At 44.4% G+C, this 25,463-nt stretch overlaps 1 protein-coding gene across 1 annotated transcript; it reads left to right on the forward strand.

Annotated features, from left to right (window-relative positions):
* The first annotated feature begins 8,873 nt into the window (after positions 1-8,873).
* On the forward strand, positions 8,874-25,331 carry LOC117543521 (zinc finger protein ubi-d4-like). Its single transcript, XM_034211876.1, is given in 12 exon segments — positions 8,874-8,974; positions 10,420-10,580; positions 11,907-12,014; positions 12,193-12,398; positions 20,584-20,676; positions 20,768-20,852; positions 21,320-21,454; positions 21,988-22,119; positions 22,245-22,357; positions 23,224-23,247; positions 23,250-23,307; positions 23,787-25,331. Coding segments are annotated over 12 exon segments (1,233 nt in total). The 5' UTR covers positions 8,874-8,942; the 3' UTR covers positions 23,873-25,331.
* The last annotated feature ends 132 nt before the right edge of the window (positions 25,332-25,463 follow it).

The raw sequence follows: 25,463 nt of genomic DNA on the forward strand, positions 1-25,463 counted from the left end.
GCTGACGCTTTCTTATGTATTTTTTTTCTTTGATCTGGGTTGCTGCATGTTGTCCTTATATCTAGTAGATATATTTTTACTTCATGTTTTACTCACAAAACAATATAACATTCTTCAGACTAGTAGTTAACTTTATATAAGTTGTACTCTCTCTGAACTCTTCAAAACATCTACTTCTCCTGTCTCTCTCTCTCTGTGCCCTGCAGCTGCTCCTGCACAAGCTTCTCTCATCAATCACCTCTCTGTGTTTAGCCAACAGTGTGCTTTTAGCCTCGTGCAGCACCTCTGTCATGTTTAAACATGAACAGATCCCTCCTGTTTACTTACTCTTTCTTCATAAACACAATTAATGTCTACTAATGATATTACAAAAACTACCTAATGACAAATACCACAAAATTCACAATGCAATGCAATAGTAACAATCAGTTCTCAAAACTTCTCATGAAAACCACAATGTGACGTAACTGCATCCCACAAAAACTATGCTAAAAACGACAAATTATAGTTTCTTATTTATTTAAATATCTACGACACATTGATCTATTAATTTTCAATGTTATTCACTCCAACTTCAGACCAGTCGTTGATTATTCACTCCTTGTTTTAAATTCAACGCTCAGCAGCCATTTTTGAGGCATTTTGAGAAGAAGCACAAGCAGTCATACTGCTGCTTCAGCAATTAGAGGAAAGCTGTGAAGAAAAAAGGGGGGCTTTCTTTTTATTCTTTGTTCCTGCGCTTTGTGTTCTTCCACTATCGCTCTCAATTTGTCGCTTAATTCTCTTACTGCTTGGTGTTCCTACTGGACAACGTGCCGGTCAGAACCTAATTCCTAATTCACCACTAGTGTACTTCAACAGACCACAGAGTTTTTGTTATCACCGTTAGGTTTCCACTCTGTGCGCTGATTCCACTTGGTGACACTTTTACACACTGCTTTCACTCAATCACTCATAAGTGTACCCAAAGGCACGTCGATCCTCCTCCTAGGCGGAGTAGCCTTTCTCTATCAACGTTTTATCAACCTCCTTAACGGCGGAGTAGCCTTTCTCTATCAACGTTTTATCAACCTCCTTAACGGCGGAGAAACCTTTCTCAATCAACGTTTTATCAACCTCCTTAACGGCGGAGTAGCCTTTCTCTATCAACGTTTTATCAACCTCCTTAACGGCGGAGAAACCTTTCTCAATCAACGTTTTATCAACCTCCTTAACGGCGGAGAAACCTTTCTCAATCAACGTTTTATCAACCTCCTTAACGGCGGAGAAACCTTTCTCATAAGTGTACCCAAAGACACGTCAATCCTCCTTAAATGGCGGAGAAGCCTTTCTCTACCTCCTTAAATGGTGGAGAAACCATGTATATCAACTTTTATCTTACCCGTTATCTGTGGTCACTGGTCCGGTTGGATTCCGTCAATCGTGCCGAGGATGAGGGAGGTTGGACATATAAGCACCGGCCCGGCCACGAATTCTGCGTCCCGGGTCTTTCTCGGGGTCGGCTGATGATCCCGGCTGTCGACAGACTTGCGGCGTGTCTTTTCCCTCCTCCTTCCCGTCACGATGTATTGGATTCCGGCTCCGAAGGACCAATTAATTGGTGTATCTCTATATTACTTTGTAAGAGTAAACCCCAGCTCGGTTCAAATATACCAAAACCCAGTGAACAAAGATAACAGGACTCATGTTTCCAGTTTACTTGCTGCACGGAGAATCGGCGAGTGACATGTCATGTCACTCCATAACCAACTCCCAGCTAGGAGAATCGGCGAGTGACATATGCCATGTCCACTCCTTAACCAACTCCCAGCTAGGAGAATCGGCCCTCAGCTAGGAGAACCAACTCTCTAACCGACTCCCACTCGCCTCCTCTCAGTGCAGTCCTTTTATTTCAACAATACAGTAACATGAGACAATCATGTGGTCTTGACCAACGCCTTATTTGTTCGTGTGGATCTTGTGTCTCTCAGTCATGTGAATCTGTGTGTGTGTGTATGTGTGTCATTTTAAACAGACTATGCTTTGTTCCTCCATCAACACATTTTGTAACACAGCAAATGAGAATACATTATGAAAACACAGTTTATGAAAACACATTTTTATCCTTCAATAAACTCTAACAGCAGTGCCATCCTTTCAGATAGTCGTTGAGCTTCGGCCTTCCCCCTTAGCCAGTTGGAGAGGTCGCGGAAGTTGTACGGGTTTAGGCTGTTTGTGTTAAGGCGACCTTGAACCTGTAGATGCTCCACGAAGCCGTCCCTTGAATGGTTAGGGAGCTTGCTAAGGAGCCGATCGACATGGCCAGTCGACATCACTTCCATCCCGTTGGGTCCCTCCAGCGACGTCAGCATACCTACTAATAGGTCAACGCTTAGCGCGAAGCTCTGGAATGCTTTGGTATATCCAGCTTTGAGGTCAGGAGAGTTCAGTATAGTTGCGATCTCGCTTTGTACGAGCTGGTGTGGCTGTCCATATTGCCGCTGTAAGGCCTGCATGGCGGCCGTGTAAGGCTGGGCGTAATGCCTGCAGGACTGGGCTATTAACTGGGCCTCATCCAGAACTAGTTGTTCCATGAGAACACGGTACTTGTAATGCTCAGACAGTTCTGTGTGGTCACTGAGTAAGTGTTCCAGCGCCATCTTTAGGTCAGTAAATTCTCTCTCGCTGTCACGCACCAATTTAGGCAGTTTAGGTACTGGGACTGGCTGTCTAGGAGGCAGGGGAGCACTTGACCCGTACAGTGACTGCTGTGGTTGAACGGAATACTGGACTGGCAGGGCTGGTACAGGCTGCTGCATTAATGGACCAGGGGTGGAAGGCACTAGTTGATAAGCTGGCTGAGCCGATGGGCCAAGCTGCAGTTGGTACGCCGATTTTAGATGACCCTGCTGGTACTGCGGCGGCTGGTACTGCGGCGGCTGGTACTGCGGCGGCTGGTACTGCGGCTGATGGTACTGCGGCTGTTGGTACGCATACTGTGCCGGAAGGACAGGCAGAGACTGATACGCTGTCTGCTGGGGGACATCAGACTGTGTATAAGGTGAAGGCGCTACAGACCAGGTGTGTGGCACGTAGGAAGATTGCTGGGGCATAACCACTGGATGTTGGGCCACTGGCTGTTGTGTAGCTGGTAGCTGGTGAGCCGGGTACAGCGCTGGTGCGTACTGTGGTTGATATGGTGGTTGGACAGGTGCAGCCGGAACATATTGGTTTGCTGCGGATGTCGTCGTCATAAACTGATATGGGATTTTTGTTGCCGCCTGCATGCTGCCATACATGGTTGCCACAGGAGGAGGTACTGGCTGGTATGGCTGGTGAGCAGGCTGGTACCCTGTAGTTGTCAGCAGTTGTTGGCCAACGTGACCGGGTGCCTGCATCCCTTGGACGATAGGTGACGACATTACCGTGCTTCTAGCCAGAAGTGCTGTTGTCTTAGAAACAGCTCCCAACAACAGTGCAGATGTGACTGTTGGTGGTAGAGATTGAGTCAATATACGTCTCTCCTGATTCTGACTCGGCATGAAGGCTGGGAGGGCTTGAGACTGGAATGTCGCTGTAGTCGTGCACAGCAATGTTGTCGTTGGCAGCTTATCCTGATGATTGGTGAATAACGGCTGCTGCTGTAAGGTGCGGTTATCTGCTTGTGAGTCCAACCAGTGTGAGTGGGTTGGAGATGGATGTGACGAGAGGGGGCCAGATCCGTTCTCACTGAGGCTGTATTCTGATGATTGGTGACTGACCGCAGCTGACGCGCACTGTCATATTGGAGGGGGGTAGGATTAGGCAAGAGAGACTGTGGTAAGCTGACCTTATAGCCTTGCAGGTGTGTTGGAAGCTGTCGTTGCCTTCCTCCATGAGCTCCTATCGTAGTTGTTGCTGTTTCCTGTACATCCATGGCGCTGTCGTGGGTGAAGTTATCTAGCTCGAAGGACCAATATTGGGGAATCTTATGTTGTGCGATGTTTGCGCCGGAGTCGCTTCATCCAGAAACAGCACTCCGTTTAGAGAGTTCACACGGAGACAAGGAATACAGTCTTTGGACTTTAATTAGCTTGAATGCTTCTTACAACAGCTATAGCAGTATTGAATCATGAATGCATGTAGAATGATTGCATCATTTATTCTTCACGGACGCACATGGTAAACAAACCGCTCGAGGACCCGCAGCTGCCCACTCCAGCTGTCCCCAAATGTGCCCGACCAAAAAACACAAACGATACAACGCAGACTAAAGAAAACAAGGGGAATTTACAACACCTATAGTCCACCCACGAACTATAAGATCCTTTAGTTTTTTAAGAAACTAAAAAAACTGGCCTCATAGTTTGAACCACAAACTACTTATACCCAAGGCCTCTAGTTTGAAACCACAAACCATTTACTTAGATAAGTTTACCTGTGTCTTTCTAGGACTTTTTTGGTATCCTTCCGTGAACCAAGGGGTTGAAACCAAAACGGTGCCTGTATTGACTTTCTCTCCTGTGTTGGTAGTTCAAGGATCCGTCACTCCTCTCCTCTCCAGCGTAACCTGGCCCCCCTATTTACCAAATTGTTTCTTTAAGGGAAACAAGGTAGGGGTCTTTTTCTAAGAGTCTCTCGACTCCCTGTGCACAGTGTCAGGCTCGTTTGTCCGGAGAAAAAAGGAGATCTTGGATCCGTTGTCAGTACCAGATATGTTCGGGCTACCAGATATGTTCGGGTGTATTTCCGTCGCATCCGTCATCCGTCATATCCGTCTACTCACCTCCCTCTGCTCCCAGCGCTCTGCTGCCACACACCCGCCGTCTGCGGAACTGCAGCCGGAGGAACTCGGTACAGCTTGTTATGTGTGTGTACTTGTGCACATAAATAATGTTTCTAATTATTTACAATTAAAAAATATATATATTCTGCGTTACTTTAGCCAACACTTTTATAATATATAAGCCTGATCATGTCGTTGAAAGCAAGTACAGATATTCTCCCTTTTCCACAGTTATGTGTGAACTTCATCTAAGGCAGATGCTTTGCTTCTGCACCAGTTTAGCAGAAGTCTGTTTTGTAAGACTGGTTTTGTTGCAGTCTGTTCATGCTATGTGTTTCTTGCGTAAGACTATATACACACAGAACACATGTATTACAGGGCTGTACCCGGTGTGCTTCATAAAACATTTTTGAAGCTTATTTTTTTTAAATTAAGCCGTTTCCATGTTATAACAGCATCTCGTTAAATCAATATCGGAAACAATAATTGTTTTTTTGTGGTTGTTGAAATGTAATTTATGGTGCTGTTAGAGTGCTTATAGACTGACCCGTTAATACAGATGCCCCCCCCCCCCCCCCCCCTTTGTGTGCGGTGAGCTGGAGAGAAGGCAGTCTATTTATTGTGGTGAAAATGTTGTTTTAAAAAAACCCTAACATATATGGATTGAATCAGAATATTGTGTTGGATCAAAATATATTGTACATTTTGAGAATTCTTACATCTATTACAATACATTTTGAGCTTTGGACAATGTTTGGATCAAACGAGCCAGAAACAACCTTAAGCAGCCACCACTGGAATATTATTGCAGTAATATTATAATACTAGTAGCCTTATATTAGTGTAGCCTAATATTGATTGACAAATATTTAGAAATAAATCTGGTTCTGCCTGCCTGCCTCATCGCACTCTGCCCTGCTGCATTACCATGTCTAGTATTTACATTCATAATGATCCTTTTTTTTGCAGAGCTTTAGAGGCTTTAAGAGACGAACTGTCAATGATGCCAACTTGGCGACCTACAAACTAGATATAGCAATCTTGGAGCTATTGCGGCTAGCTACTTTCATTGGAAAGAATTTCGCGGTCATTATGGGGAAGCGGAGGGATCTAGATCGTTCACACATAACAAGCTGTACCGAGTTCCTCCGGCTGCAGTTCCGCAGACGGCCGGTGTGTGGCAGCAGAGCGCTGGGAGCAGAGGGAGGTGAGTAGACGGATATGACGGATGCGACGGAAATACACCCGAACATATCTGGTAGCCCGAACATATCTGGTACTGACACCGGCTCGAAGGACCAATATGTTAGAAAAATATCACTCGACACCAGGTTGAGAATCAATGATCAGGTAACTAATTTATTCTTGCAAGAAGGAACAGAGTTAAATCACATACAAAGAATATGGTTTAACTCACACACATGGGGTATGTTGCTCAAAGGAACAGCAAAAAACATCAGGCTTATATAGTCCAAAACACAGGAGATAATAACAAAGTCGTAAATCGAGGTGGCGCTAATATCAGCCGCGGGTGTCGGAAAGTCGGGTCATCTGCGATGGGTCATCTCCTGTGACGTCTTCTAGAAAGAGTCAAGTACTTCCTTCACGCTTCATAGAAATTAGATATTTAGGAGACAGCAAGTCTGTCTTCTCATAAATATCAACAACCTGAAATGCCCTGCCTCCTCCTATCACAAGAAGAGGCAGCTGCAAGGTCATACACAGTTCAGAGCCACACATGATATCAGTGCATTAAAACAACCCAAAGAGTGGAGAAAACAGTATTTCTCCAACAATCGTTCAATACGCTGGTTTCCAGCGCTTGGACCAAAGGTTACATTGTCTGTTTCAGCTTGGTTCTCAGAAAAATGCAAAAACTGCTGCATTTCAGCCATATGGCCATTTTCTGTTCCTAAATCAAGTTTGAGTCTGCGGCAGGACACCCACCAGCATTGATAACAGCATCAATAAAGTAGCCAGCGATGATATTCGGGTCTTTGTTTGTTTTGGCTTCAAGCCATATCATCTTTCTGGAAAACCCGTCAATGCATCCACTGATTGCAATTCCAAATGACTTAAGCTTGTCGTAACCATCAATGTGCCATACCACATTCATTTGGTATATACCACAGCTGTGGTAGATGCGCCTTCACAGTCTGTTTCTTGACCTCAGATCAACACCTTCACCATCCAATAACTGTAGCAGTATTCTCACTGTTTCTCTGTCAGTCACAATTCCATGTTGCCAACATTTGTGGTGCATCCATCTGTAACCATGACACTGACCAGATGTTTCCAGTTGCTGTTCAATGAAGATTGCCACCTCAGCCACATCGGTTTTATTCTTTCGACGCCAGAGCTGCTTCTTGCTTAAAATCCTTTCAAGGGTGCGTTTGCTTAGTACAACTCCATGTGAATCAGCAAGCAAATTAAGTATTTCATCTGTTGTAAATCCACGTTTAAAGTTGTCCTCAATGTACTCACAATCCATTTCCGTGTCAAGATAAATAGGAGAACTCGAGCCAAAGAGCTGCTAGTTTGTCTGTTGTGACAAAGTATCTCATAATGACTTTTTATCTCATTATTATGACTTTTTATCTCATAATTTCGACTTTCTTATCTCATAATTATGACTTTTCATGGGGATTTAATTTTTTTCAAGTGGCGGAAATGGGCTTCCATACTGTAAAAAGCACGACCAATCATTTTAGCCGGCCCGGCTAAAATAACTGGATGGCCTACCTGCCTGTCAGCCTTCCATCTGTGCACAAACTTATCTCGTGCCCTCATTGGTCATGTGCGCGTTCGTGTGTGTTGGAAGAGGGGCTCTGTAAGGAAGGGGCAGGTAAATGTGCTGGTATTTAAATGTTGATCAATACTTTGAGAATGTGTGATGTCTTTATTATCTGATGATTGGCATGTGTGAACCTGCCCAGGGACAGCAGATGGTCATAAGCTAATAGCTAAATGTTGCATTATGTGTCTCTTTTTCGAGATAAACATTTTTGTATGCATGTTCCTCGTTTAAAAGGGACTAATAAAAGGAATCTGGTAGTTACCCACTACTTCCCTGAACTCAATGTTTGCAGCCAGGCAAACATTAACTAGCAAGCTTAATTAAATAGAGGTTAACTTCAGGAGGAAGTTATAATTGACATATAAGTCATTATTAAGCTGTCTCATCACTGTAGTGTTAACAGTTTAACTCACCAGTACCTCCCTGTGTACCTCTCACCTGCTGACCGTTTCAACGTATATTCTTCCAAGACTGACTTCCTCTCCTCTGTGTGTGTGTGTGTGTGTGTGTGTGTGTGTGTGTGTGTGTGTGTGTGTGTGTGTGTGTGTGTTGGACCACGTCTTATCGTGGTCCAACAGACGTGGTCCTAAAAGCAGTTTTTGTTGTTGTTGTTATTCTTATAATTTGAAACATAAATGTTTGTTATAAATGTAAAGTACTTTGAGCTGCATGTATTTTATGAAAGGTGCTCTACAAATTCAGTTGATTATTATTACTATATATTACTATTTTTTTTTTTTCTTCTGATTCTGACTTATTATAACCACATAGTCTATCTATGGTATTATACACACCATAACTAGAGAAAATGTCACAAATGCTAACTTAAACTACAAAAAACTGGCTAAACACAAAAACATTTAAGTCCCTTAAAAGTGTACAAATGTTACTGTGGTGGAAATAACTCACACAAATAAAGATTCAAATCAACAGATTGTCTTTCAGTAATACGCTTTTTCTGCGCAGAATAGAACCAAATATTATAGTCACATGTTCACGGCAAGAGTCTGTAAAGTCTTAATCAAGATTGCTTGTGTTTTATCTGGTAGCTAAATTGAAGCTGTTGAAACACCTGCATATTTTAAACTGCCCACCAAGTGCAAAAACAACTCACTCAGGTAATACGAAGCTACACAGTTAGTTGTAAATTTGAAAACATGCGTTGTTTTATTTATGTGGGAAAGAAGGACTTAGTACTTTCCCACTCTCATGTAAAAGACACTTGAATACGCCAACACATTAACATTTCTATTACAATTAAACCTATCAAATATTAAAATGTCTAACACAATGATGTCTGTATAATATGTACACTTCACGTTTTTACCCAAGGAGGCAGTAACGGTCACTAATGTGTGTACGCATGCGCAGTGGCACTTTACACAACCGCAATAAGCAAACATGGCGGCGGCCGTCGACAGTGTTGTGAAAGTGTAAGTTTACCTTTATTTATTGTGAGACTTAAACGAACAGCCACACATTGGTGAATGTAAAAATGATTAATCTTAATGTTACTGCCGAGTCCTGAAATGTGTAAACTTCGCATCGTCAATCTTCAATACAATATGTGTCCCAGGAGAGTAACGTTACCCACTGAGCTAATGTTAGCTTGTTAGCATTGAGCACATATAAATGAGGCGAACCCATTGTGGAGCTCTGTTTTAGCCACTTAGTATGCCTAACTTAGATACTCAAAGTGCTGTTAAACACAACATATCCAAACTATTGCTGCCATGTCGCTTGGGGATGATAGTTAATGTAGCAGAAAGCTGTCAGCTTGGCGGGTGCTTTGTTGTGTGTGACGAGAGGCTTGCTAACAATCAACCTTTTGTTCCTACATCCTCCATCGTTGTTGCTGGTGTTAGGCTTTGTAGTGAACCAAGGCTTGGCTATAATGTGTACGCTGGTAAATGCAGAGATAGCACAGTAAGAGCAACAGTCTGTGAGCAGGCTAGTACTACAATGCGACAAATTGGTTTGAAGCCGAGAATAAGTACTGCGTTTGTGATGAAGGCCACTCACTCGTGTATCATAGTAATGATACTTTTTAGATGCACCGAAAATGGCTGTTGTGTTCTCATTGTGATAATGATTTCATTGTATACAGGAAAAGATTAAAATACACAATAAATGAGTTACATTTCTAATTGCCTGACTCCAAACTATATAAGGGTCACAGTTAATAGAACCCAACTGATCAATTTAATTTTTATAGCGCCTTTCAAGAGACCCAAGGACGCTTTACAATGGGAAACAAAACAACAAAATAATAATAGTCACAAGGATACACAGGTTAGAAAATAAATAAATAATAACAACCGGTTGCTGGTCAGTTTATACAGATATATTTGTATCTTTCTATGCTTTCAGATCGGTAACATGTATTTGGTTGTGATATAACAATATTCTTTATGTATATGTCACTTATAGGCTTCATAGTTGGTTGCATGTAAGGGTTATACAAATATACTCTAGTCAGATTACAAACATATTTTTGAAGACGTTTGGTTTGATTCTCATGAAAGCTCCAGCAAGTGGCTAGTCATTTGTCAACCTTGGCTATTCAATTGAAGGGATGGTTTTCTTTTGTCAGATTTAATGTTTTTACAAGGGGATAAAGCAACACTGTATAATATATCGAAGAGGTTCCAGTATTAGTTGCCGACAAATTCAACAAAACAAGAACATTTTAAGTTGCAAAGTACTGCAATAGAGTGGATTACATAGGTAAGATTGCATATACAGTTACAGATACTACTTGCATACACTATATTGGAGCTAAATAGTGGGAGGTTTTCACACGCTGTCCATTTATGGTTATTAACAGTCTCTCTTGTTCTGTGTTATTCGACCTTGGTGTCCGACATTTACCTTTCAGGCTGGGAGAGCAGTATTACAGAGATGCCATGGAGCAGTGTCATAGTTACAACGCTCGGTTGTGTGCTGAGCGCAGCATCCTCATGCCTTTCCTGGACTCTCAGACCGGGGTGGCCCAGTCCAACTGTTACATCTGGATGGAGAAGAGACACCGGAGTGCAGGTATTTAACTAGAGCTGAGTGACAATTCAGTATTATGATTAGTTCATTCATCAGTTCATTCATGATAGGATTTTATAATCAAACCATATCACCCTTTCAATAAACGCTACATTTGTTATTAAAGTTACATATAAAAGTTCTCGTTTGATGTGAGATATTTTTTAAAAATTATTTGTATTTGGAGAGGCCATCTGTTCAGAAGACACCTTTCAATAAGGGCTGAACAATATGGAAAAAATATGTAATTGCTCATTGGGAATTATAATATCTGCATAATTATTCTCATTTTCATAAAGAAATATCTGTACATTTGTACTCAAGTCTGTACAGGGAAATTTCTAGGCCAATCCTTGCTCTTTTATTTTTACAAATATTGCGCCTCATGCTGTGTAGATATTGCACTAGTCAATAATGCTATTTCAATTAAATTCCGACTAATTGCTCAGCACTACTTTCAAGACAAATATAGACTTAACTATTTTGAGAGTGTTAAGTTCCAGAGAGCACATTTGAGTACTCCAGCTGCTGGTTCTCCTATGGCGCGTTTCCACTGCAGGCCTCGCTCGGTTTGGTTAGGCCTTATTAGGCCCGGCTCACTTTAATGCTGCGCTTCCATTACAGTTTAGGAACTGGGGTAGTTACTATAGTAACGCAGTGTAGGCGGAGCCGTGACGTCATCTTCAATGAGAGCCCCAGAAAAACAACACAGCCGTTAGCTCTTAGCACTCAGAGCTCACAGCTCCTCATATCTGTTCAGAAACTAGACAAAAGTTAAACAAGTACAAACCACAGACTGCCTGTGTCATGGCGAATACAGTCGCTGGTTTATTTATGTCTCTATAGGCCGTTGTTGTGAGTGTGGACGGTCGGAGCATATATAACGTTAGCTTAGCCAAGCTCCATTTAGAAAACACGCATTTTAAAAGGGTTTTTCGCCTGCCGTCTGTCTGCAGACTTGTCAAAGCATTAATTCATGGTTTTTACTAACCGGTATCAGTATGTTGTTACTTCGGCATCATTTTGAAACGTGTATTACAATTAAATCACGGTCAAATATGTTCATCTTGTTGTAGTTGTAGCCCCCTTGCCAGCGATTCTCTCTCTAGTTTAGCATACTCAGCCCGACTCAGCCTGGTTGTTCCTGGCCCTAGAACCACGATTTTATTGGGCCAGAAAAACTGTGAATTAGGACCAGCTAGCCGGCCCGGTACTAGGCCAAGTGGAAACGCAACCAAAAACGGGCCCCGCACGGCTCGGCACGCTTAAAGCGAGCTACCCGCTGCAGTGGAAACGCGCCACTACATGCACTGCTGTGTGTCTCCTCAGGTGTAGCTCCGGGGCAGCTGTACACCTACCCAGCCCGCCGCTGGAGAAAGAAGCGCCGCTCTCACCCCCCTGAGGACCCCCGCTTGGCCTTCCCCCCTCTCAAAGCAGGTATCCCTTTTTTTCACAAAAACAGTCCAGTTTGGTTATTTCCTCCATTAACCAGTGAAATTCTATCATATTTATTGGTTGCAAGTAGGAGCCCCTGTTCTGTGAATAATGAGTCCGTTTGTGTGTCCCTCTCTGCTCATGTCATTGCATGTGTTACCATTTTGCTTGGTGTGTATAGCAGATGTGGAGCTGGGTCTGAAGCGTGAGGCGCTGGGGCCGGTGGACGGCAGCAGTCTGGAGGCCCTTCTGAAGGGGGAGCCCGTGGATAGGAGGAGCGCTGTGTTAGACGTCCGCGCCCCTGAGGATGACTCGGCACCTGTGGAGCCCCCTGCCACCTCGGCCACCTCGGCCACCAGTCACACGTCCTCTGGGCGCATCCGCAAGGTGGGGCTCAAAGCTGGCTGAACATTCTCATTTTCTGATTATGCAACTTACATTAGAGCTTCACAGAACAGCAAATGACACGTGGAAAAGTGAACTTAGCATTTGGTCTGGACAGACTGGAAATAACTTTCAGTCACTCTAAAAGGATTTTATGGCACATTTTCTTGCCTTTGTTACAACCCGGCTCGTGGGCTGTAACATAAAGCAGGGAGGTGAAACGAGAGGTAAGAATATAAAGTTTATTTGTTTAAACACAACAACTAAATGAACACCAGCAACAAGTCCCTGAGGCTGGCACAGAGAGAGTGCCCAGAGGAGTGAGAGCGACGTAACCGGCTGGGCTCCTCCTATATCCTGTTTCAACAGGTGTAGCTCATCAGGCAGGTGTCTGTCTACTACAAATAAACACGACGTTTATCTTCTGTTAACTTGGTTTATTCAATCAACGTGCATAACACCAATACAGAGCCATTCACGAACAGTGGACCTCATGCTCCAGGTCGACACAGACTAACTGCGCATGCGTTTCACAGTTTCAAGAGGGCAACCTAGACTACCGTAAGGCCAGTAGTATAGGCGCAAAGAGATTACATGTTAACAATCTCATTCTATCTTTTTAAAGAAATAAACAAAACAAAAACAACTTTACATTGCATGAATCATAAAACAATCATACAGTGACTTAAAACAAAAATGTTTAAATTCCCTGAGTAGTCAACATAAATTAGGGAAACATTTAAGAAACAAATACATAAACAAAGGTGTTTTCAATGTTCCATTTCAACAGACACTTTAACCCAGATCCCATTGTCCTTCACTGAGTGCTTTTAAGAGCACAAGAGCCGAAGCTCCTTTTTTTGTGAGACAGTCAGCGAGCTGAGATTTTGTGTCTGACCAACGCACCTGCTTGATCCTCTTGCTCTGTATGAGCTCCTTAATGCTACTGATTTCCAACCTGAGTCTCTTCTCTGTGACTTGTTTTGTGGACTTGAGCGCATCGAACAGAGAGTGGTTATCAGTCACACAGAGTACAGGGGGTGCATTCAGTCCAGCATTTCCAGTAGTGAGCTCAGAAAATAGTGTGGCTAGAAAAATTGCATTGTCTACCCCATCTGACATGGCAAGAGTTTCCCCTGCAAGGGTACTGCGAACCACTCGTCTGATTTTCTTTGAATGCCAACAGATGGGGGAAAACTTCCCTCTTTCTCCCATAAGTGTTATAAAAGTACCTCCCTGTGTACCTCCGTCTGGGAGGTTTCCAAATGAAGCATCACTGAAAAATATCAAGTTCAAAGCATCACTGTTTCCCAGATGTTGAAATCTGAGTGTCACCTTTTCAGACTTTAGCTTACCGATTATCTTATTAGCATCATGAACAGACTGTACTGTTGCCCCTTTTATATTAGAAGCCAAACAACATGAATCAAACACTACATCAGGTCTTGTCTGTTTAGCAACCCATAGGATCTGTCCTATTTTTGATCGTAACTGCTCTCTCTCAGTTTCGTTGAGGGGTTCATTTCTCTGTGTGGCCCGACTTGCTTGTATGGGAATAGGCTCCAGGTTCTCGATATAACTTTGTTGATGTACCTGAACTTCACCGTTAACAGTTACCAAATCCATTCCTACATAGGAGAACTTTTCATGCTCCTCACGCCCAACCTTGAATGCAGACTGCAGTTGGGGGATCACATTGGATGAAAAGTTTGATGAGCCTGCCCAAAGAAAATCATCTACATGACACGCAAGCACCCCAGTGACCTTACATTGCTCATCCAACCAGTAAAAGACTGCCGGATCCACCTGTGACACTCTACCACCAGTACTCAGCATGATTTCCTTCACTTTGTTGTACCAATATAGTCATGCATCTGCAAGACCATATACACATTTCTTTAGTTTCCATACAACATGTTGACATCCTGCCTCTAGAGGGGGGCGGATATAAATATCCCTGGATAGCTCCATACCCTGCAAGAATGCAGATTTGATGTCCATAGAATGGACTTCCCACTGGTTTTGACATATCACTGATAACATAAGTCTAAGTGAATCTGTGGCACATGTGGGGGAATCTTTCGGTAACTCTTGAATATTCAGCTCTTCAAAACCTCTGGCAACCAGTCGGGCTTTAGGCACTATACCCTTGGGAGTGTCCTTAAGACTACAAACCCATCTGGTGGAAATGCATTTCTGCCCTGCATCTTCAACTTCCTCAAATACATTATTATTGTGCCAGTTCTTTATTTCTTCCTGTTTAGCTGCATCAAATGAGATGTCTTTGGTTACAAGTACATCAGCTTCTCTGTCTTCTGTTTCAATGTTGAGATTATCAACCTGTGAGATATCAATTGATTCCTTTTGCCCATCACTACCATCATTCTCTAGATGTTGCATGTTATACCAGGTTTTATATTTCCCCGTAGCCTTGCCTGATCTCCCTAAGACTCTTGCTTTAAGTAGAGTATTGTCACCTCTGTTCATATATGTTACAGTCTGTCCTGTTTTTAAACTCACACCTGCAGAAGGAGCAGGATTATTATGGGCATTAGGCCTATGCGCCATTTCAGTTTGTGTTACGCTACTCAAAGTGTTTGGAGGATCGATCGCTTCACTTGTATTGGCTTCCCTGTCACCGAATTGTTGTTCATTCTCTGTATTTTGCTCACTGTCTAAACTACCAGTTGCATTGTTTATACCTTGCTCACTTCCTGCTTCTGTGTCAGCATCATTTTGTACCATTTGCTCTTCATTAACCTTTGTGTTCACCTTGGAAAGCCTAGAGTGATGCACTCTCACTAGGCAACCACCATGCCTCACAAAAACAACAGCTCCATCCTGACTAATAACTATCCCTGGTCCTTTCCACTCAGTGCATTCAGCTCGTTTGTAATACACCTTGTCACCCATCTCATATTTCTCATCTGTGGGTCTGAGCTGCTTACGTAGTGCTCGTCTTATCCTTTCTGAGCACTCTGCTTCAGTAAATGCTTTTCTAGAGGCATGCAAGGCTGAAATGTGCTCTCCTACTCTAGCACTCATAGTGGTACCTTCTAGCGCAGGTGGTTTATCAACCAGTACAGAAGGAAGGTTGGGGTTCTGGCCAAACACCAGTTGATGAGGACTGTAGCCGTGCACATTGAGCATACTGTTCTTAGCCATGAGAGCCCAGTTTAGGGCTGTTTGCCAGTCACATCCATTTTCCCTTCTGACCTTCTGGATGATGTCGGTGAGGGTCTGATTGTGTCTCTCCAGTAGCCCATTGCTCCAGGGGCTGTATCCTGACGTGGTTTTTGTCTCAACGTTAAAGTTCTCTGCCATGTCACGGAACTCTGCATTGTTGAATTCTCCTCCATTGTCACTGTAAAGTCTCTGATCCAAGTATGAAGGAAAGAGTTCACCATCACAGAGGAGTTCTTTGTTTTCACAATGCTTCCAGCGCTGAAACGTGTAAATTGGTCAATGATGTGGAGGTACCATAAACTTGGTTCCACCTCGTGCAGGTCCACTGCCACCGTTTCATTGTACTCTGAAGCCAGAGGCAAGCCCACAGCAGGCTTCGGCTTGGTCTTGCTGTATCTGTGGCATATGTCACATTCCTGTACTATTTGTTGTAAAATAGTGTCACAATCTTTGTCTTTATTTCCCGAACTGCGGAGGAGTCGCTGTAGTCTTTCTGCAGAGGCGTGACCAAACTGTTTGTGTAGTTTCAGGAGAGCTTTGTGTTTCTCATTTGAGGTCATATTTTCTGTGACTGTAAGGACCTCATCTTCATTCTGGCTGTTTTCTGTGACTGTAAGGACCACATCTTTAATTTCAATTTGATTCATTCCTGTGTCCTTGTCTCTGATATCTATACAGTAGTGTCCTGAACTGGTGAGTTCAAGAGGGATATTCTGTTTAAACATCACAGCTCTATCATTTTCCATGTCCAAGATGGTTCCTGCCCTTTTCAGTGAAGTCTTACTCAGAAGTATCAGGTAAGTATCAGGATATCAGCTTTGACTACTTCAGTTTCCACTCGACATTTTGTCTGTCCTATTTTGGCAGGCAGTTTCAGTATTCTGGAGGAATGCACTATATTTCCATCTCCAAAACGGAATGGTCTGGAGCTTGGAGTTTCACTTTTCACAATCTGGTTCATTTGACTTTCAGCGACAAAGCTGTCCAACCATTTTTCTCCACACACTGTGCGGGTACATGCAGTGTCAATGATAGCCATCCCTAAAGACTTAGGAATACCTCTGATTCAGACAGTGAGGCTTTAGTAAACAGTGTAATGTGACATTCCTCTACCTTTGTTCGATCTTCAGTTAGCTTTACTTGTTCGCTACTCTTGTGAGGACAGTCTTTAGCCCAATGGAACGTGCTCTGACATATAGCACATTTTGATCTCTTACCGAACCTATCCAGTGGGTTGGTACCCTGTGACGGTTGCCTTTGTTGTCCAACTTGTCCAAACTGCTGCGTTGTTGGACGTCTGAATCTTCCTTGTGAGCGTTGCTCTGTGAATAACGCTTCATCGTTAACGTGTATTCCGTTTGATGTGCCGCCTTGCACTCTCCCCCCAAATATCCTCTTCAGCGCGGACTTCATTGCAGCAAATGTTAAATCTGTACACGCAGTCAGCGCCATTTGTCTATTTTTCTCGTCTAGACAAGCCGTGTCCAAAAGTTTAAAAGCTAGCACGGCGTCAAGAAGAGTCATGTCGTACTTTTTCATTCGGTTGTATCGCTGTTCAAAGTCAATCACATAGTCCGCCATGGACACGGAGCTCTCCTTTTTGATACAGTAAAAAAAATAGTAAGCATCGTATGCTCTTCTTTGAGAAACATGCCATCTAGTTTTGCTAGCAGTGTGTCCATACCATTGTTGTTGTTCAAATCCAAAGCGGGTATTTCCATGGCGATGTCCCTTGCCCTTCCTTCCAGCCCCAGGACAACGGCGAGGGCTTGTTTCTTCTTATCAAGTTCAGTAACCAGCTTCCAAATGGCGATTTCATTTTTCCAACACTCGTATGGTTGGGATTCGTCGAACTTGTGAACACCCACAAACCACACACACACAAACAGACGTTACCCCACGTGGTGTGGAGGGGTCGTCACACTCACCACATGTTTTACGGACACCTAGATGTCCCGACTGCCCATGCGCTTTTCTGAGGACCTCCTCACGAAACCTGACAGGAACCACAATCTGATACACTGGCCCACCAATGAAGCCTTTCCCACGTGACCACCACTTTCTAACCAGCAATCCCCCATGCAGCTGACAACCCCTGGTGACACCATTTCCATCCTCGGTGGAGAGAACCGCCTCAAAAAACGGACTGAGGGAGACATCCGCTTTCTGCTCCATCACCAACTCACTGCGGGATACCGACAACAGCAAGTCAGGAATAACCACCGAATCTCTCGCACTGACCTCTTCACTCTGCTCAGATTCCTCCTGTGCACGGCTCACAGCCCGTATCACAGAACAAGCCACAAACACTGCAGGAGAGCACTTGGCATTCTCCTCTGCCTTAACAGTCACAGTGGGTGAAGATGACTGCATGGTAGGCGGTGGACCCTCAGCCCACACACGGCTGCCAGCCAGGCCGTTACCCAGGATAACATCCACACCACTGATTGGCATTAAAGGACGGACCCCCATGGCGACCTCACCCTGCACCAGACCTGAGTTAAGCACAACAGAATGCAGAGGAACAGGCACAACATTCATTCCCATACCTCGCATCCGGACAAAATCCCCAGTTCCAGATTTGTCCGAAAACGGTAACACAGAGCTCAGAATATATGAGTCATACGATGCAGTGTCTCTCAAAATATTTACCGGCACGCTGATATCACTTCCCACCAATGACACGTATCCGGTTGACACAAATGCAGAAAACACTGGGTCCTTCCACCCACATGGCTCATTAATCTGCTGGCAGGGAGAGATAACAGGTAACGGCACCACAGACACAGCACAAGCAGCAGAGTTAAACTGGCCTGCACAGTTCCCCCTTTTAGCCTTAGCTTTTGGACAGTCAGCCTTCCAGTGCCCTCTCTCCCTGCAGAAATGACAGATTTCCGAATCACCCTCTGGCTGACCTCGCATCTCACGCTCACCCCAGTGCGGATTAGCTTTCTCTTCCCATCTCCCTGCACGATACATACCCCCTTCATCCTGGACCCTGAAGTCGCGACCGCCTCTGTGCGTTAGCACATAATCATCTGCAGAGCAGCAGCCTCTGCAGCAGTTTTCACCTTACGCTCGCTGATGTAAACCGCAATGTGGCTGGGCACAGAATTTTTAAATTGCTCCAACACCATCAACTCGCATAATGCGACATACGTATCCACTTTCAAAGAGTTACACCACCTACCGAAAAAAGTAACCAGATCCCTGGCAAACTCAACATGGGCCTGTCCGCTAGACTTCTCCCAGGACCTGAACCTCTGTCGATATGCCTCAGGGACCAACTCGTAAGCCTTCAACACAGCAGTTTTAACCATTAGATACACTTTGCTGTCCGCCACCGTTAAAGCAGAATAAGCTTCCTGGGCCCTACCTGTTAGCACACACTGCAGCAATAAGGTGCTATTAGTATCTGACCACTCTCTGCTCTCAGCCACACGCACAAACAAGGAGAAAAATGTATCTGGATCTCGTTCATTAAACTGAGGCACAACCCGCAGATTACCGGCAACGTCAAATGGAGTTGCTCTACCAGGGAAATTAGAGGCCTGACTTGCACCACCAGCAGGAAAACCCAACCTCCGCTCCTCTAACTCAAGCCTTTTAAGTTCTACCTGCAACATTAACAGTCTCTCTCTTTGTTCAAAAGTCAGGTCTGCATCACGACAGCCAGACTCGTTGACACTGTCTCTGCCAGGATCAACAGTAATTTTTCCCCCTTTGAAAACACCTAACTCGAACAGATTTGCCCTAACAATCTCTCTTATGTTTTCCTTCATCCTCTTATCCCCAACATCCAAGCGGAAATGTTCAGCCACACAGACCAGCTGCTCACGTGAGAAGCCCTCCAGTACCTCCTCTGTAAGCGCTCTCACAAACTCCTCCACACTCTCCATCATGACAACACTGAGTGCACGCTCACGCTCCTACACAGCCACGCTACTGGGGCCCGTCCCTCTAACTGCCTCACAGAAACTAGCTAAACTCCCCGCTAGTCTTCAGGTGCTAGTTATGGCGGGTACTTACGCACTAAATACTGTAAGCTCGGCGAAACGACCGAAAAAACCGGCAACTCCACCCGCAGCCTCGGCGTGCTCCCGAGCTAATAGCTCTAACCACTTTCACACCACACTACAACCCCCCTCTACGACCTCCAAGGGAGACCGTACTAGACCTAACAGGGACAATACCAACGGTACGTGACTGCCGTGAATAAAATAATCCGTGTGCCACCCTTACTGTCGTTCACAACGAAACACTTACCCTCGTCAAGACTACTCCCAAACAACCAGCTGTGCGCCCCATCACGGCCCACTGCTCGTAACACGCTACAGCTGTGTATTAAGTTCTTCTCTGTTCACAACACAACAACTCCATTTTCGAAAGGTACCTCCGAAACGACCAGGTTCAACCACGAGCCCCCATATGTTACAACCCGGCTCGTGGTCTGCAACATAAAGCAGGGAGGCGAAACGAGAGGTAAGAATATATAGTTTATTTGTTTAAACACAACAACTAAATGAACACCAGCAACAAGTCCCTGAGGCTGGCGCAGAGAGAGTGCCCAGAGGCGTGAGAGCGACGTAACCGGCTGGGCTCCTCCTATATCCTGTTTCAACAGGTGTAGCTCATCAGGCAGGTATCCTCCCACAGGTGCGGCTCATCAGCACCTGAACCTGTGAACACCCACAAACCACACACAAACAGACGGCACCCCACGTGGTGTGGAGGGGTCGTCACACCTTATCTGGTAATAACTGCCCTAAGATTTTAGCTTCTTGATTGAATTTATTTCTTTAAGTCGCTACTAGTCTGGGCTGATCTTTTTTTGAACTGTTTGATGATAATACAAAACATTTTAATCGTTTTTTGGGAACATGAATAACTCCAATAGAAAAAAACGGAAATACATCTTAGAGTAAAGTTAATCCAAAGTATCAAACTCAAAATGTAAAGAATGTCCTCACAGTGAGACCTAATCCAGCCCCTCTCCCTGCAGCGAGTCCTTGACCATGACGACTACTTGGACGACCTTGATGATGATGACTTTGAGGACGAGACCCCCAAGAGACGAGGCAAGAGCAAGTCCAAGGTGAGTACTGCCTCTCCTTCTGCAGTCAGTTCCCCATAGAATTGTAGTTTCAGTAGTGTACTATCTGTCAACTGTAATATGGATTCTACAGGGTCGCAGTGACAAGAATGGGAAGAAAAAGCAGGAAGCTGCTGCCGCGGCGCTGGAGGAGAGGGACAAACCGTACGCCTGCGACAGTGAGTAGGAGCTTCCTTTGCATCGTGTGTGTGTCATGCAAGCAAGGCTTTAGATTTTACCTCTGAAAGTCAAAAACAAGCCTTCTACCATGCATGGTTTAACCTGAAAGGACCCCACCTACAACTTATGCTTGTAAACAATTTGAAAGGCTGCCCGCCCAAATGCATTTTTTATTCTTCCTGAGATGCCGCTCTGTGTATGCTGTGTTTAACATCCTGCTGGCTCACTGTGCAAATGCTTGTCTCTGCTGAGTTTGCTTCAAAAGCGCGTCAGTCAAATATTAACCATGTGAAAATAAGTTTAGAAATAGAAAAGTAAAGCCGGTTGTAGGGCGATGAACGGCATAGGGTGTGTGTCCGCTTCGGGCCTTCTGGACGGTGATAATAACAATCCGCCATCACTATAACTGTTTTGTATGACCGTGTGTGTGTGTGTGTGTGTGTGTGTGTGTGTGTGTGTGTGTCAGTTTGTGGGAAGCGCTACAAGAACCGTCCTGGCCTGAGCTACCACTATACACACTCTCACCTGGCAGAGGAGGAGGGCGAGGACCGCGAGGAGATCGAGGCACCACCCACTCCTCGCCAGCCTGAGGAACCGAAGAGTGAGTCACTCTCTTGTGCTGAGAGAGGGGGGGGGGGGGGGTTGGGTGCATGCTGTGTAGCATGTGTGTGTTTGTACAGGGGAAGTGTCTCTCTCATTCTTTTTGTTTTTTGTACCGCTGTTTTCATTTTTTGGATTTTGAATCTCATAGCTGGGATTAAACTCAGTGTTCCTCTCTGGGACACTGACATAGCATCCATCGGTGTTTTTTTTCCCCCCCAAACATATCCATTGCATTGTTTTCTTTAGTGCACGCAACTCCGTGTTAGTACATCCATTCAAGTGCGTTTTGTGAGTTGTCACTCATTCTTTAGTTTGGATCATGGGTTAGATCAATCATCTGCCAGTTACTGAGCTAAAAAGCTGGTGTTGGCTGAACAGGTTTGTAAAACAGTGCTTCAATATTTTAAATATTTGATTTATAAACAGTTTTTCTATGCATGGAACTATTGATGTAACTCAGCTTTATATCTCAATTCAAAATGACAGTTTTAATGTACACTAAAGGTTTTCTTCACTCTTTCTCCCGCTCAGCACCTAAAAAGGGTCCCAACGGGCTGGCTCTGCCCAACGACTACTGTGACTTCTGTCTGGGAGACTCCACTATGAACCAGAAGACCGGCCAATCAGAGGGGCTGGTGTCCTGCTCAGACTGTGGACGCTCAGGTGCTCTCGTCGTGTTCATTTCACCACTGTCACTAAGCCCCTCTTAGTTACTGTTGCCATGCCTTTTCACTCATGGCATGGTTATTTGTATCTTCCTTGACAACATTTCTCCCCCCCCCCTGCAGGCCACCCCACATGCCTGCAGTTCACCCCCGTGATGATGGCTGCAGTGAAGACCTACCGCTGGCAGTGCATCGAGTGCAAGTGCTGCAACGTCTGCGGCACCTCGGAGAACGACGTGAGACCCATTATCTGTTGTTGCTGACTATATACTAATTAAGTATACACTAACTTTTTTTGTAATTTCTCTTTCATGGAAAATTGGAATACAAATGTATATTCATAATAACATTTTGACAGTTAAATAACCTAGATGTTTTCAAAAACTGAATGAATCATTATAAGGGTTCAAAGAGTGAACCAAGAAGGCTGGTTCTCACCTATCAAAACAAAATCCCCAGACATGTTTCTGAACAACTGTGTGACATCTGAAGATGGAGAGATGTGAAACGTTTTCCTCTTGTCCAATCATGGACATCACACCAACGCGTTTTCAGCTCCGGCTCGGAGCTGGAGCCTGAAAAGTACCGTTTTTTCCTGTTCACACCGCAGAGGCGCCGCCTCTTAGCTCCGGAATCCGGTTCACTTCCAGCTCCAAAAAATTGTCAGTCTAGAGGAAAGAGCTTCGGAGCTAAGAGGCGGCGTCGCTTACGTCTCTCTTACGTCGAGGCGGGGGCAGGGGCAGAGAAGAAGTCTTGCATTTCGCATGTGATGTTTGTAAAGTTTCAAGTAAAGTCGTCCCTTGTAAAGTCGTCCGATGCCTTCCATTTAGTTTCGTAAGAGGATAACCAAAGCGAACAGCGCTTCAATACAATCGGCCATTGTTGTTGTTGTCGATGTGAGGGATTTCCGCGCAGTTTGGATTTTATGATAAACGGTGACGTCATGACGCAGCAGCGGCAGCTCTGGGCGGTGTGAACAGAGCGGGAGCAGAAAGGGGAAACCGGAGCTGAACCAGAAAAGCTCCCGCTCGGAGCTAGAAAGGGAAAAGCGCTGGTGTGAAAGCCGCATCAGTGGACTCAACATGATGTTGTGTGTTTGCAGGACCAGCTGCTGTTCTGTGATGAACTGTGGACCGAGGTTACCACATGTACTGTCTAAGCCCCCCCATGACTGAACCACCAGAGGGTAAGCTCACACTGCACACTGACAAGTTAACAAGATCAACCTTCAAAAGCTGCAAACATCTTTTGTTTGGTATGGCTACTCATTCCTCAATTGTTGCCATTAGCCTTTCTAAAAAACATAACCAAACACTTATTTGGCCGTGTGTGTGTGTGTGTGTGTGTGTGGGTGTGTGTGTGTGTTGGGTGGTTGGCGTTGTGTGTGTGTTGGGTGGTTGGTGTTGTGTGTGTGTGTGGTGTGGTGTGTGTGTGTGTGTGTGTGTGTGTGTTGTGTGTGTGTGTGTGTGTGTGTGTGTGTGTGTGTGGTGTGTGTGTGTGTGTGTGTGTGGTGTGTGTGTGTGTTGTGTGGTGTGTGTGTGTGTGTGTGTGTGTGTGTGTGTGTGTGTGTGTGTGTGAGTGTGTGTGTTGTGTGGTGTGGGTGTGGTGTGTGTGTGGGGTGTGTGTGTGTTGTGTGTGTGTGTGTGTGTGTGTGTGTGTGTGTAGGGAGCTGGAGCTGCCACCTGTGCCTGGTCCTGCTGAAGGACAAAGCCTCCATATACCAGCAGAACCAGGGCTCCAGCCCCGAGTGACATCATATCAACAAGCCCCGCCCCTGATGGAAACGTCAGACCTCCTCTCAGTCCGGAGCTCCAGGAAATGTCCAGATGTAGCTGAGCAGATCGCAGATCAGCTTTAGAAGTCTTAATATCTTCAGTGGGGGGTCAAACTATAACTACCAGTCTGCCTGCAGAGCCCGAGGCTCCCGTCAAACACATATTGTGCATATAAATACAATATAGACACACACACTCTCTCCTGGACTGTTACACACACTAGAGACAGAAGGCATGCAGTAACCATAGTAACTGCTGTCTCCATGGAAGCTCCCAGGAGCAAACGGATTAGCATCACAGCTAATTATCTGCACCCTCTATGACACAGAGCTGACTGTCGAGACAACACCGTTTCTTTTTCTGCCAAATTATCTATTTTGTACTCCCTTAATGTGGGAGAAAGAATAAACACACCACATATACAGATGAGGAACATAATTATTATTACTATTGTTATTGTTCTGGTTACTAGTGGACTTTTGTAGTGGCATTTGTCTGTGTACTTTTGTCTGATCCATCAATCTTTTTAAGAGGTTTCCCTGAGCGGAGCCGGTCAGTGCCAAGGTCCACCCTCACATGAAACACACGACAAAGATGGTAACAAAAAGTCTTAATTTCTTTGCCAACAAAACCATTGGCTTTGACTCGTTAAGCTGTTAGCACAACTCTTTGGCCTTGCTATTTTAGGGTTGCACCGAAACCACCCTCTCATCTCTGATGCTGTTACTGGATTGATCAGTTACTTCAACCAAACACTATACGACATACTGTAAGTTGAATATTTCGTAAAATACCGGTCTTCAATTTAGTTTCGAGTTAACATTCTCTTATTTTGAAAAACCTGACTGTCAGCTGATGCTGTTTTTATGGGGAGGAAACTGACCAATACATGAGATTTGTAATCATCAGGTGCATCCTTTTCTATCACTTGTTTCGTGCTTTAAAAAACAGTTTGGCAGTGACATCACACGTCATTTTTAAACAGCTGCTGTCAAACCCATGACACACATAATCATTTACAAACTGTAGCTGCTTTTATCGTTTGTCACACAGGCAGATTTGCATGCATATTGCACCTGTATGAATGCACACACTCACACCACAAGTGTTTTCTTTTTCGTTGTACGTTTTTTTATTTTTACATTTTATATTACCTGATATTCCATTGGTACTGGGAGTTTTTCTAGTAGAATTTTGTAAAGTCTATGGTATAGCAAACACTTCAAGTATATAGCTCCTATTGCATTCTATGTACTGTATTGACTTTTTCTATTTTTGTTATGACTGTGACATTTATTTGATTATTCTGATATGTCAGACCTCCATTTTGAGTATTTGTAAAATGATGTACTTTGTTGTACTATTTTTATTTTTTCATTTCTTTGGTATCAAAGCCGATTTAGCCTGACTGAAATAAAAATCACTTTGAATAACGTGTCCATTGCAATTGATTTAACTGCATCATTTTCACAGTTGTCCTTGCAGGTGTTTAAATGTGGGGCCAGCTTCTGAAGGGGGCGCTCAGTTTGTGTCTCTACCAAAATCACTGAAGAAAGTGTCAAATGCG

Source organism: Gymnodraco acuticeps, unplaced genomic scaffold, assembly GCF_902827175.1.
Source record: "Gymnodraco acuticeps unplaced genomic scaffold, fGymAcu1.1, whole genome shotgun sequence".
NCBI lineage: Eukaryota > Metazoa > Chordata > Actinopteri > Perciformes > Bathydraconidae > Gymnodraco > Gymnodraco acuticeps.